Raw genomic sequence first — 12,989 nt, forward strand, 5'->3', positions numbered from 1 at the left:
TTGTGTATATATGTAAGTGCGAAAGATTTATTAACAATAACATTGTGATCGGTGAAATGATGTACTGTGTGTGAACGTTTCAAATCAATTCAATCAGTAAATTTGCGGGTATGTTTCAGTACCCAGACTAAGACATGAACAGAGTCAGTTTCCGACACTTCCAGGGGAAAGTATTTATTGCCATTTGGGAAAAATGTTTGTACCAGCAGTCATTTTCAGCTACAATACATGTATATAAATTTATTTGAGATAATTTTTCCGTAGATTGAATCGATAACAAGGAGAAAGTTCTAGACAGTATTTAACCACCTTATCTTCAAAAGAAACACACACACACACATGTAAAGGTGTTAAAAATATCTGTTCAAAATGCCAAAGAGAGAAAAACAATTTTGAGTGAGGCATGCTCGTTCAAACTTTCAATCTGTATGTAAATGAATAAGAAATAATTACTTTCCATTTGAATTTTTGTCCACCTCTTCTTTTAATAATCTGCCATATGAGCAAGGTTGCGACTACAGATGTGTGTTGTTCTTGCGAGTGTTTGTTGAACATCGTTCTGATATGAACAGGATTTGAGACCAGGATAGCACACATTTAAAATTTTAAGCATGAGATATGGTCATGATTTATCTACCTGCCAAGTTAGTCAAAGATATTTTGTACCAGACACAGTAAGTTACTCCATGTCCTTGGTCGTTTGTATCCAGTATAAGATACCTGAATAAACTTGCAGTATAATTCAAACTCTTCCTATTTCTTACCCTGATATGGTAGGTCTTCCTTCATTTATTTCACTTTAGTGAGGAATTCCTCTTAGGAACTTCTCATCTGTAGTATATATTTAAAATGGGTGTAGCAAGAACTTGAAGTGAGACATTATTCATAATGATGCATCTTTCAGAAAGAAAGATACATAGATAGTGGTTGTGAATCATTCATAGCACACTGATAAGTTGATAATGATACGCTCAGCTTAAAGTTGAAAAGAAAGGACAATGCTTTACTTCCAAATGGATGATAAGTAGTGCTATATTTATTTTTTTTGCAGTGGTCTTGATGCTAGTTATTAAGAGATCATTAACCAAGGCCCTGGATGCGGCATGCATTTAGTGCATGTAAAAGGACCCACGGCAACAAAAAGGAAGAGAAAGATGGTGGTGTTCTTAGCAGCCAGAATTTGTCACACAGTCTGTTCACTGTTGTAACGAAAAGCATTACAGCACTAACCCTCCAGTAGTTCCTTGCCCATTCAGCACTTGCTTGAGCTGTGCTGTGCTGTGCACAGTATATAACTGATGTTTGTGATGTGACTGTGGAGTGATCTAATGCAGAAAAGGAATTAGGCTGGCAATCGTACATCCCATTGTGCAATTTTTGCCACAGTCATAGTCGTGTCGCACAACAGATGCTCATGCCATATTTTGTCATAGTCATAGTTGTGTCGCACAACATTATCACACCATGTTCATACGTCGTTTTGTAACAAAACGGAGGACCATGCATAAATGTACGGAAATATATATATATATATATCACCCTGATGTGAATTTTGTCCAAATGAATTACAACATGCTAACTAGCACAATATGGAAAGCGAAGTGTGTGAAGGATTTCTCTGTGTGTGTTTAGCAACCATTCTTTAATAATCTCCCTATGTGAGGAAAGGATTTTCATCTCATCATCAGCAGTATTGCGTCATTTTGGTTGTGTCTTCGTTTAGGAGGGGGAAAAAACACTGTGTGATTTTTGCTGCCTTATGTGAATACCCCATACGTTGCAGAAGAGGCTGTTCAAGGACTCCAACATCAGTCAAATATTTTTGCTCAAAATCGTAGCTTTTCACAGTCATGACGCGGTTGTGTTTTGTGTGCGCCTGTTTGGATTTTGCCACAAGCTTCAGTCATCAGAGAGAGGAGTGCTGTCCCTTGTCCTGTTTGCTTGAGTTGTCTGTCGCCCATGTACAACTTGATTCTGTTCGCAAAACTTACTTTATTCTGTTCATAGACCTTATTACTTGATGTTGACAAAACGCATTTGTTTTTCACAAGTTGTTGTTTGGCCCCTGTGTTTGCCCCCAGTTTGTTCAGCAACCTGTGCAAACAGGTTGTTCAGCTTTTATGTGCAATAATGAAAACAAGAAGACATTGAACTCGACAATTATTTTATTTTTCAGTTATTTACCAAAACATAAAAAGTAAGTAGATTAGACCATGTCGGTTTATTTCTGATTATACATACATATATTTCTCTTAACTCACTCAGTACGGCCAGTCCTCTCTTCTCCTCCACACAGACCTCTCGGATGTCCAGTGGGTGTCTGAATGACCCAACCTTAAGCTTCCGTCGTCAGAATTGTGGTATTCTTTGTCAACATTCACCTCTTCAGTATAAGAGCCTTCCACTTGCAATATTTTGATGATGGTAATTGGGGTGGAACGCTGTTAACGTGGTCTCTTTCGTCGTTCATATGGAAAGAGTTAATGAAAAAAATAAGGGAAAAGTTACTTAAAAAAAACAAACAAGTGATGATTTTAGAGAGAGAGAGATGGAGAAGATGGATGCAACCAAACCAACACAGAAGTTGTGTGAACGTTATGTTGTGTCCCTGGTTCTGTGTTTGATGCTCACTGCTGAGATGAGAATTTGTATTTGTATTTCTTTTTATCACCAGATTTCTCTGTGTGAAAATCGGGCTGCTCTCCCCTGAGAGAGCGCATCGCTACACTACAGCGCCACCCCTTTTTTTTTTTTTCCTGCGTGCAGTTTTATTTGTTTTTCCTATTGAAGTGGATTTTCCTACATAATTTTGCCAGGAACAACACTTTTGTTGCCGTGGGTTCTTTTACGTGTGCTAAGTGCATGCTGCACACGGGACCTCAGTTTATTGTCTCATTCGAATGACTAGTGTCCAGACCACCACTCCAGGTCTAGTGGAGGGGGAGAAAATATCGGCGGCTGAGCCGTGATTCGAACCAGCGCGCTCAGATTCTCTCGCTTCCTAGGCGGATGCGTTACCTCTAGGCCATCACTCCAGAATGCGGCCTGCTGTTATGTGTACAAGTCCACTATGCTTCTTGTCAAGAAAGGTTCAGTTTAGTTGGAAGTTTGTGCCCTCAACAAACACAACACTTCCAATTATCTAAGCTGTAAGTATGCAAACATCAGGTTTTAAAGTACCTTTGGAAAATTGTAGATAGGTAAGGACTGGGTTTGTATCTTAGGGGGAAAAATACTTTCAGTGTAAAGTGTTGACGGTTTCATGTTTTAGTATTCCAACACTGAGGGCTGGATAATAAACAAAGTTCTATTTTCTTAAAAAAAAAAAATAAGAGTTGACAATTCTGGTTGAAATTTAAACAGTATTAAACATTTTAAAATTCAGTTAAAAAAAATGAACCGTTTAAAGCAGAGTTTTTTTTAATCTGGTTTGAACTAAAATGTATGTTAGAAGACTGGTTCCATGCACATGTATTGTAACAGAGTACAGTGCTTAACAGTTTTTGTCAGGAGTGTCTCGGTGAATGCAATCTGTGCATGCTGTTCTTTTTTTTTCTGTTTCATTTTCTTTTCACAATGTTTTTCAAAACTTGATTTTTACCATGGAACTTGCGCAGCACTGTCAGTTGCAGACGGTTTGGAAAAGATCTCTCAGTTCCTTCCCCTGAAATACTGACCCCTCCTCCACAAGTTGGGGGAAAATGTCCATTTTTGTTAGTGTTCTGTGTCTGTTACCTGGGGAATGTTAGTTTTGTTAGCGTTTTTTGTTTTTTCACCTGGGGAATTTGCCAGTGTTTTACGTTGTTAACCCTCTGCTTTCAAGATCCAGAACTTACAACTGTGGTAGTTTCTCTCTCTTTTTTTTTTTTTTTTTTCCGTTGAACGTCTGTGCATATAGTTTGCTCTTTTGTGTATGTCGAGGAGAGGGACGGATCCTTTGATGCGTTTTGTTTGTTGTCCTTACCTCTTGTACAGTTGCTTGCTACTAGTATGGGGGGGTCCAGTTTGTCTCCAGCTTGAGAGAGTGTGCGTTTTCTTCTTCTCCATCCACATGATGCCTACGAGTACTTGTTTTTTGTGTGTCCAGTTCGAACATACTGCTTCCGTTACATTCTACTGACGACTTCTCTCCTTTAATTTTGTGTGAAGAAGCACAATCAGTAAGTGGGTATCGGATTTCTGTAACTTGTACCTGACTTGGTCATTTCTGATCCCGTTGTTTTGTTGATGTTGTTTCTTTGAATAGTTGTGCTTGTGATTGTTTTTTTGAATAGTTGTGCTTGTGATGGTTTCTTCGATACATTTCTTGTATTGTTGTTCAGGTAGATGCGGTTGTTTAGTTTTTGACACAGGTAGGTCTTTTGGGTGGTCACTGTGGTATTTTCTCAGTACCTGTGTTGTTATCACAGCAGTATTGTGTTTGCTGGGGAATCTGTTGTGTTTCGTTGTGATCTTCTTACCTGCTGCTGCACTGCAAGCTTGTTCTGGGAACTTTCTCTTTGTTGTGTCGTTTTCATTGTTTTTGGTTTTTATAAGATTTGCATCAAATGATCCCACTTTGACAGAAGCTGTTCACACACACACACTAATAAAATTCCCTTGGATTGAATGCTAGTTTGAAAGATTTAACACGTAAACCTTGGTCCTGACATTTTAGTCAGGCTGTTAAACAGACCCCCTGTTTTTCTTTCTTTGGTCAGTTGAACTATGAAGAGAGGAGCTTTGCCAGTCTTTTCTGTAGTCGGGTTATTGGATTTTTTTTTTTTTTTTTTTAAAGGAACATTCCACTCTCCATATGCATCATGAATTGTGGAGTATTGGAGAGAACAGATGTGCTATAACGTTAGGAAAACCATGTCATGTCTGATAAAACAGTGGTGTATACATGGCCCAGTGTTCTGAAAAATAAATGTTTTCTTCTTGCTGGATACTCTGGAAGGTCAAGCAGAATATATTACAAGAGGTGAAAAGAGATGGATGGAATATGAGGAGTATGTATCATTTATCATCGGATAGTGTACCATTAATCACTCTAGTTCCAACTTGAAGATGAAAACTCTGGAAGCCATGTCCCATAAAGAATTTAACGGGTAAACACCGCCGCCACCACTGTCATCTCTCCCAGCTTTTTAAAATTTGAATTAAAACACGGCACGATGTTTGGCCCATCTTAAAACAAATTACATTATTGTTATTACATTCTGCACTCTTGCCAGAAAGTGTACATTGCGTGTATATGCGACTTCTGAACTTGTAGCGATGTCTGAGTGTCTTGATGCTGTTGAAGTTGTGAAAGTGTTCATCATCTTACATTTTTTGCATAAGGTCATCATGTTAATGAACAGGCTGTCAGTATTATATCTCTGTGGTAGCATACATGTCTCATGTGTTTGTGGAAATACCTTCAGTCCATTGCAGCTTAGTTTGATGAAGTGGATGTGACGTACAAGAGAACAAGACCAAGCTGGAATCAAGTGATTCATTTTTTAATTGTTAAACCACCTGAAGTTTATGTACAGTTTGGGGTTCCATCTGAGTTTTGTTTTTCCTGTCCTTTGAAGGAGGGGGAAAAAAAATCACTTGCATATAACCAAGAGAATTTATCGTTTTTTCCCCAGCATGGAAAGTTAGGCTTCAAAAGTTAACCAAGATATTTATCATATAGTGAAATGGCAAAGGAAAAGAAAAAGCATAAATGATACATATAGCCCTGTTGATAACAAATGGGATGCACGGTATGTTAATGAGTTACCTGAAAATCTGCAGGCATGGGGAGAGTGGGTTTCCCGAGTGACTGCATGGGGAGAATGACTTTTCTGAATGTCTGTAGACATGGGGAGAATGTGTTTCCTGAATGTAGACATGGAGAGAATGAGTTTCCTGAATGTAGACATGGGGAGAGAATGAGTTTCCTGAATGTAGACATGGAGTGAGTGAGTTTCCTGAATGTAGACATGGAGAGAACGAGTTTCCTCAATGTCTGAAGACATGGGGTAGAATGCGTTTCCTGAGTGTAGACAAGGGTTGAGGTGGCAGACACAGAGAGAGTGAGGTGTACATGTAGACCTTCCCCCCTTGGTGCTTGCTCTTCTGACCACTTGCGTCGTCGTGTCTCATGGCTGGGAGGATGAGACCTGACATCAAAGTGGATACATGTCTCTTGTTATTCATCCATGTATCGTGTATACCCATGTCCATTTGATTTGAGAATTATATACACATATATATCCTATCCAATTTTTCATCACCGAATACTGTTATGATTGACATGGTTGCAAAATTATCACGCATTATTTATTATCCTGCACATTGGATGACTGATGGTTTTTGCGCAAAGTTGTGAAAATTTTTTATTTTGCTTAAGTTTGGCCACCATCCATAATACAAAGAAAAGATTTTTTCCCCCCCTAATATGTTCTCATAAATTAAAAAAAAAATTTTTGTTTTAAAGTTCAGTCAAAAGCTCAACCTCCAAGCTGTACATGGCCGAGGAAGAGAAAAACTTGGTTCATGGTAGTAATAAATGGACAGTCAAAGTAGTGTAATGTCTGAGAGCAACAGTGTGTCTTAGTGTCCAGACTTAGTGACCCCAACAAATATAGAGATCCAGCCCTTTCTGTTGACAATCAGATGACTTTCAACTTAACAAATAGTATCACCAGTGTCAGTGCAATGTGTGTCATGTCAGATTTTATTTAAAAAATAAAATAGTACTACTGTTATATCCGTTCTGTGCAGCCTAGACCAGAGAAATAGTTTTAACGACAAGCATCATATTGCAGTGACACTGATATGTCAGAACAGGCACCTGTTGTCACTGGCAGCTTGTCACCATTCCCATGTTCGACATTGGTGGATGGCAGTTTTTGGTTTTTTTTTTAATTTTTATTTTTATTTTTAAAGAGTCAAAAATTGGGTATTGCGTTTACCAAGCTTGCTTATGTATGCCCGGGTTGCTCATTGTTTTGTTCCTATGGTCAGTATTTTGTTCTGGGGCATTAGCAGAGGTTTTGCATACAATTTTTTTTTTTTTTTTTGGCTTCGTTGCAGAGTTTGAAAGGAAAAGGAAATTATTTATAATGGCTAAAATTCATAACTACAGGAAGGAAACAATTTTTTGAAAGATGGTGTACATAGTTTTATGTAGGTAGCCTGTATACCTATTTAAAAAAAATTAGGATAACTTACCAGGGGGAGGACTAATCAAATCGCCAGTTCACTCACTGCCCCAAAACAAAATTTTGTGTATATAATTTATTCAGTAAATTACTTCATCATGCAAGGTTGTGAGACATTTATTGAATGGAATTCTTGTGACATGCTTCATCATTTTTCTCTCATTTCAGTTTTTATGAATAAATTTCATCAGATAAGATGGTTTCATTCTTTTTTAAGTGAGAAAGAAAAGAATGTGTGTGTCTGTTTATGTGTTAGTATATGTGTATATTATAGGTTTGTGTGTATGTTTATTTTTGTCTGTGTGTGTAATATATGTGTATGTGTCTGTTTTCTTTTTTTTCTATTAAATTTTTTTTTTTAATTGCAACTATTGTAACTGAAGCGCCTAACACAATTTGATTAGGTGCTGTATAAATAAAACTTTGGTGTCATATACTGTACCATGTCAAACTGATGCAAACTAGGCCTATGGTTTGCTCTGTTTGGCCAAATTTCGCGCGGCTAACAGTGAAAAGACGCCCCTCTTAGCCAATCAAACGCCTCTAACAGCTATAAGCGCTGAATCATTCCTTTGGCCAAGGCTCTCCACGCCATCTTGTCAGGTTTTCGCTCTGTCTCGTCTAACGGTTTTTTTGGCTATTAAGCGTTTTCATTTGGCCTTAGTTTGTTGTATGCGGCTTGCATGTATATTGTTCTTACATTCTGTGTACTCGTTTCGACTCGGCCCCCTCGATTCCTTCGTATTTTTCTACCTCTGAGTCGATCCTGTCTTTCCTTTCTCTGTTGGGGATCGAATTGTTCGCTGGGTGCTTACGCGCGGTACCATGCCTCGTATGCCATCCTACGAAGGCAGGGATCATGATGCAGGGATCATGATGCAGGGACTAACCCCTGGTCCGCTCCCCACCGGACCCAACCCAGCACAGACCACAGAGTGACACACACAGCCCCGACAAGAGGGATTGACTCCTCGTCGAGCAGGTCGAGCTCCTCGACCAGTATTAACACTACAGCCTCGAATCGGTCCTCTGTCAGCACGCAGGTGACCTCCACGGTCACTACGGCTTCCTTTTCAGGACCGACGGCAGCTGAGGGGCCCCGCTCAGCCCGTGGGAGCCTGCTGTTCCCACCTACCCAGCCCTCGGTCCTAAAAGGAGATGAGTGGGTGTTTGTCCCCTCACAGCACTCGTGGGTCCCTCTGGCGTCCAGGGACGCTCTCTCTGAGAAGGTGTGGCACCCACCATCCCAAGCATGGTTGGACCTACGGTCCACACACTCCCCACCCTCTTCAGGTGTCAAGGACATAACAGAGGAGACCAGGGTCCCTGCTTGGGATCGCCCCAGCTCATCCCGCTGGGCTGACCACAGCCCACAGGACGCCCCCGTGGGTACATCCACTTGGGATGGCACCCAGCAGGGGATGGACTGTGAACAAGAGGGACAGCCCCTGTCTTCGGATGAGGACGAACAAGCGGATGAGCACTCTTCGCCCCCATCCCAGTGCGACAGATGGAGCCCACGCCTCCCTAGGGACCAGCCTGAACCAAACTCGGACTTTGCCGAGCTCGAACTGACCCTCCCCAATAGGGTCATGCATGCCGAATCAGTCCCTCAGGCAACTTTGTCACCCTTAACCCTCCTTCGGCCATGTGACTCTAACTCCAGAACCACAAGGCGACTCAGAGTGCCAGAAATGGCTCAGGAGTGGCTTAATAAGCCAGCCCGCACCGTCAGGGGTGCTGCTTCCATCCCTCCTCCAGGCAGGGAGTCCCTCTCTGCCCTGGGCGCTTTTGCCCCAGGCAAGTTCCTTAAAGATCCCTCCAAGGGAGGAGTGTGGTCCTGGTACACACAGGACCACCCTGCCTACAGGGAAGCAGAGCCCTCCGCGCAGGACAGGATGTTGGTCTCACAGCGCACCACCTTCCCCACCTCAGCTACTCTTCCCTTTAAGACATTTGCAGAGTGGGACAAACTGGCCCGCCGCTGCCTCCTTGAGATTTCCACGGCTTATACCTTCTTTGACGCGTTCCTCCACAGAGCCAATGAGCTGTGGGAACGACGTCCAGTTCAGCAGGACACGGAGTCTCCTTCCTCTGGCCTGCCTGGCCTCTTCTCAGACCCGAGGTTAAACACTTTTGGCAATAGAGTAGCGTCTGGTCTCACGGCAGCTGCATACGCAGCTACCAGCCTTCACTTCAATACTGTGCTAGCGCGGCGGGATGCTGTTCTCCGCCTCTCTAACATTCCAGTAGAGGAGAGGGCTGCCCTGCGGTCCATCCCAGCACAGCAGCACTCCTTCTTCGGCCAGTATGCGCCGCATTTTGTCAGCCACAGGGCAGAGACAAACAGGGAGGTGGCCTCATATTTAGCCCACTCCTCCCAGGGGCGCCAGGGTTCTATGCCATTGAAGAGACCCGCCACCAGGGCTCCTCCATATACCTCGCCTCCTAAGTCAAAGCGGCGTGCTCAGAATCAGCGGCAGAGGAACAAACCACCTCATGGCCGTCCAAGCCGTCCGGCCATGCCCAAGGCCAGAAGGCAGCACCCCCAATGACTGGGCCCCGATTCAGCACCGCCAGTCGTTCAGCCCCTCCAAGTAGGAAACTTGTCCCGGCACGCTCATCAGTGCCGTGCTCTGGGACTCAACGACTGGATTGTTTTGGTGCTAGAGTCGGGGTACATGCTCCCTTGGGTGAGGGACCGCCCCCCTCTAAGATCCACTCCTCCTCCTTATGTGCCCAGCTCGATGGAGCAGGAGAGCGTCTTAGAGAAAGAGATATCGCACCTACTCCTCATAGGGGCGATATCTCAACTCTCGGACCCGGGCCCCGGTTTTTACGGCCGGTTGTTCGTGATTCCAAAAGTCTCCGGAGGGTGGAGACCAGTCCTGGACTTGTCCCCCCTCAACAGATTCCTCCCCAAGATGAAATTCAAGATGGACACACAGGCACAGATTCGGGAGACCATGCAACAGGGAGATTGGGCGACGTCCATCGATCTGAAAGATGCTTATTTCCATATCCTCATCCACCCGGCATCCCGCCGGTACCTGAGGTTCATGTGGAGGGACAGAGTGTTCCAGTTCTCTGTCCTCCCATTTGGTCTGTCCCTTGCCCCTTTCCTGTTTACCAAGGTGGTGCGGGAATTGGTGTCAATCGTCCGGTCGGAGTCCATTCGGCTCTGTGTGTACCTGGACGACTGGCTTATTCTGGCCCAGTCACAGGCTCTGTGCCAGAGTCATACAGCCAGACTTCTAGACCTGTGCTCCCAACTGGGCTTCATCACGAACCAGGAGAAATGCGATCTGTCCCCGAGCCAGTCCTTCGACACGCGGTCTATGATAGTCTCTCCGACGCCAGATCGGTGGGACCGTCTGGCAGGCCTCCTCAACCACTTGCGCCATTCCTCCCAAGCAACAGCGCGGACACTTTCTTCCCTCCTGGGCATGATGGAGTCCATGGCACCTCTCATCCCTCTGGGCAGGGTTCTCAAGCGCCCTCTTCAGAGGGCACTCAGGCATGGGATACCCGGATATGTCTGGGCGAGTGGTTCCTCGAGGTGACATCAGAGTGGTTAACCACCCCTCTTCTGACACAGGGGGTGCCCATAGCCCCACCTACTCTTCAGGTGGCACTATTCACAGACGCCTCCTCCATGGGCTGGGGAGCCCACATGGACTCACTCCATGCAGCAGGGACTTGGTCCCCGGAGGAGCGCCTATGCCACATCAATGTTCTGGAACTGGAGGCAGTTCGCAGGGCTCTCCAGCACTTCATGGCGGAGGCCAACGGCAAGACCATTCGCTTGTTCACGGACAATACAACAGTCGCATGTTACGTGAACAAAGGGGGGGGAGCGCACTCGGCAGACCTCTCTCTGCGGACCGAGGCTCTCCTCCGTTGGTGCCACAGCAAGGGCATTGCACTTTCAGCGAGACACATAGCAGGGAAAGACAACATTTTGGCAGATGCTCTCAGCAGGTCCAAGAGTGTCATACACACAGAGTGGACCCTGGACAAGGACACCCTGCAAGGAGTGTGGGAACAGTGGTTCCGGCCGATGGTGGACCTGTTTGCGACAAGGTTCAGCAAGAGACTTCCCACTTACGTCTCTCCGGTCGCAGACCCAGAAGCATGGGCAGTGGATGCTCTCTCTCTAGACTGGAGCAGTCTGATTGCCTACGCATTTCCTCCCTTTCCAATCCTGTCCAAGGTGATACGGAAAGCCAGGTTGGAACGCCCGCAGATGATCCTCATTGCGCCGAAATGGCCAGCCCAGCCCTGGTTTCCGGTCCTTCAGTCCCTGACACATGTCCACCACTGGAACTGGAAACCAAACCTCATCTGCTGAGGCAGCCTCGTTCGGGCATTCCTCACTCCAATCCTCAAATGCTCCACCTGCACGCGTGGCTGCTGTGCGGGCGGAACTGTCAGCATCACCATTGAAGTCTTCCACCCCTCGGTCAGCCTCTGTGTCGGCCGCGCTGACCAAGGGGGGTGCCTCCTCCGACCTCCTCTCCATAGTCTCCAAAGCCAGGAGGGAGGGAACAGAGACTTTGTATGACTTTCGCTGGAAGAAATGGCTGAGTTGGTGTACAGCTCAGAACATTCCCCCTACTAACCCTACGAGCATGCAGCTGGCCAACTTTCTGGCTCACTGCTCCTCGGTTCTCAACCTGTCTGCTAGTTCTGTGAGAGGGTACAGGTCTGCCATTTGTACCACTATCAAACAGCTAGGTGGTCCCGCTTTTGAAGCTGATTTCCTGCTCAGAGAAGTGGCCAGGGGCGCCTCTCTGAAGGAAGCTAGGAATCCCAGAAGAGTGCCCCTCTGGGACTTGTTCCTGGTGCTGGATTTCATTCGAAAACATCCCTTTCAGCCATTGGGGACTATTCCTTTTGACCTGCTCACTCTCAAGACCACTTTCCTTCTGTTGCTGGCCACGGGCCGTCGTAGAAGTGAGATTCATGGTCTTAGTGGTATGCCACAAGATCTAGCATTCCACAGAGATGGTTCCATCACTCTTCGTTTTCTTCCAGAGTTTCTGGCTAAGAACGAAGACCCTGAGGTCCCTTCCCCCTCTCTGAGGTTCAGACCTTTGTCTGATATTCTTGCCCAAGATGATGAAGATAGGCATCTCTGCCCCGTTCGGTGCCTCAAATACTATTGCAATAGGTCTCGCCATAGGCGTTCTTTTCAGAGGCGCCTTCTCATCTCCCTCAATGAGAATTACAAGAAAGATATCGCTGCAGGCACCATTTCCCGCTGGGTTTCCCAAGTCATTCGTAGAGCCTACTCTCATGCACACAAGGATCTCAGTTGTCTTAATCCCAGAACACACGAAGTGCGGGCCATAGCTACTTCGGCTGCTTTCCAGCACTCAGTGCCACTGCAGCATGTCTTGGAGGCAGCCTTCTGGCGGTCGGAGAATCCCTTCATCAACTTCTACCTCCGGGATTTCCGTATGACCAGGGCTGACGGTTCCAAGGGGATTTCCTTTGTCGCGGCTAACACTGCCGTCTCAGTTTCAAGGGCTCCCCATACGAACCAGTAGGCGTTGCCCTCCTCCATTTGCTTTAAATTCTGCATCAGTTTGACATGGTACAGTATATGACACCAAAAGGAGGAGTTTGTATTATACTCCATGTTTGGTGTTTACATATACTTACCATGTCAAACTCGAATGCCCGCCCATCCGTCCCCGCGTCTCCGCCGTGGTTCTCATGGGGCATTTTCGTTCATGGCCACGGAATGATTCAGCGCTTATAGCTGTTAGAGGCGTTTGATTGGCTAAGAGCGGGCCAGACTAAGAG

The 12,989-nt window shown here is 45.2% G+C and overlaps 1 protein-coding gene across 1 annotated transcript; it reads left to right on the forward strand.

Annotated features, from left to right (window-relative positions):
• Window positions 1-3,602: 3,602 nt before the first annotated feature.
• Window positions 3,603-11,985, forward strand: LOC143300312 (uncharacterized). The gene is made up of 3 exons (XM_076613910.1): window positions 3,603-3,635; window positions 10,663-11,394; window positions 11,497-11,985. Exons 1-3 carry the CDS (start codon window positions 3,603-3,605, stop codon window positions 11,527-11,529), a joined length of 798 nt encoding a protein of 265 aa, XP_076470025.1. The 3' UTR covers window positions 11,530-11,985.
• The last annotated feature ends 1,004 nt before the right edge of the window (window positions 11,986-12,989 follow it).

The sequence above is a fragment of the Babylonia areolata genome, chromosome 26 (assembly GCF_041734735.1).
Source record: "Babylonia areolata isolate BAREFJ2019XMU chromosome 26, ASM4173473v1, whole genome shotgun sequence".
Lineage (NCBI taxonomy): Eukaryota > Metazoa > Mollusca > Gastropoda > Neogastropoda > Buccinidae > Babylonia > Babylonia areolata.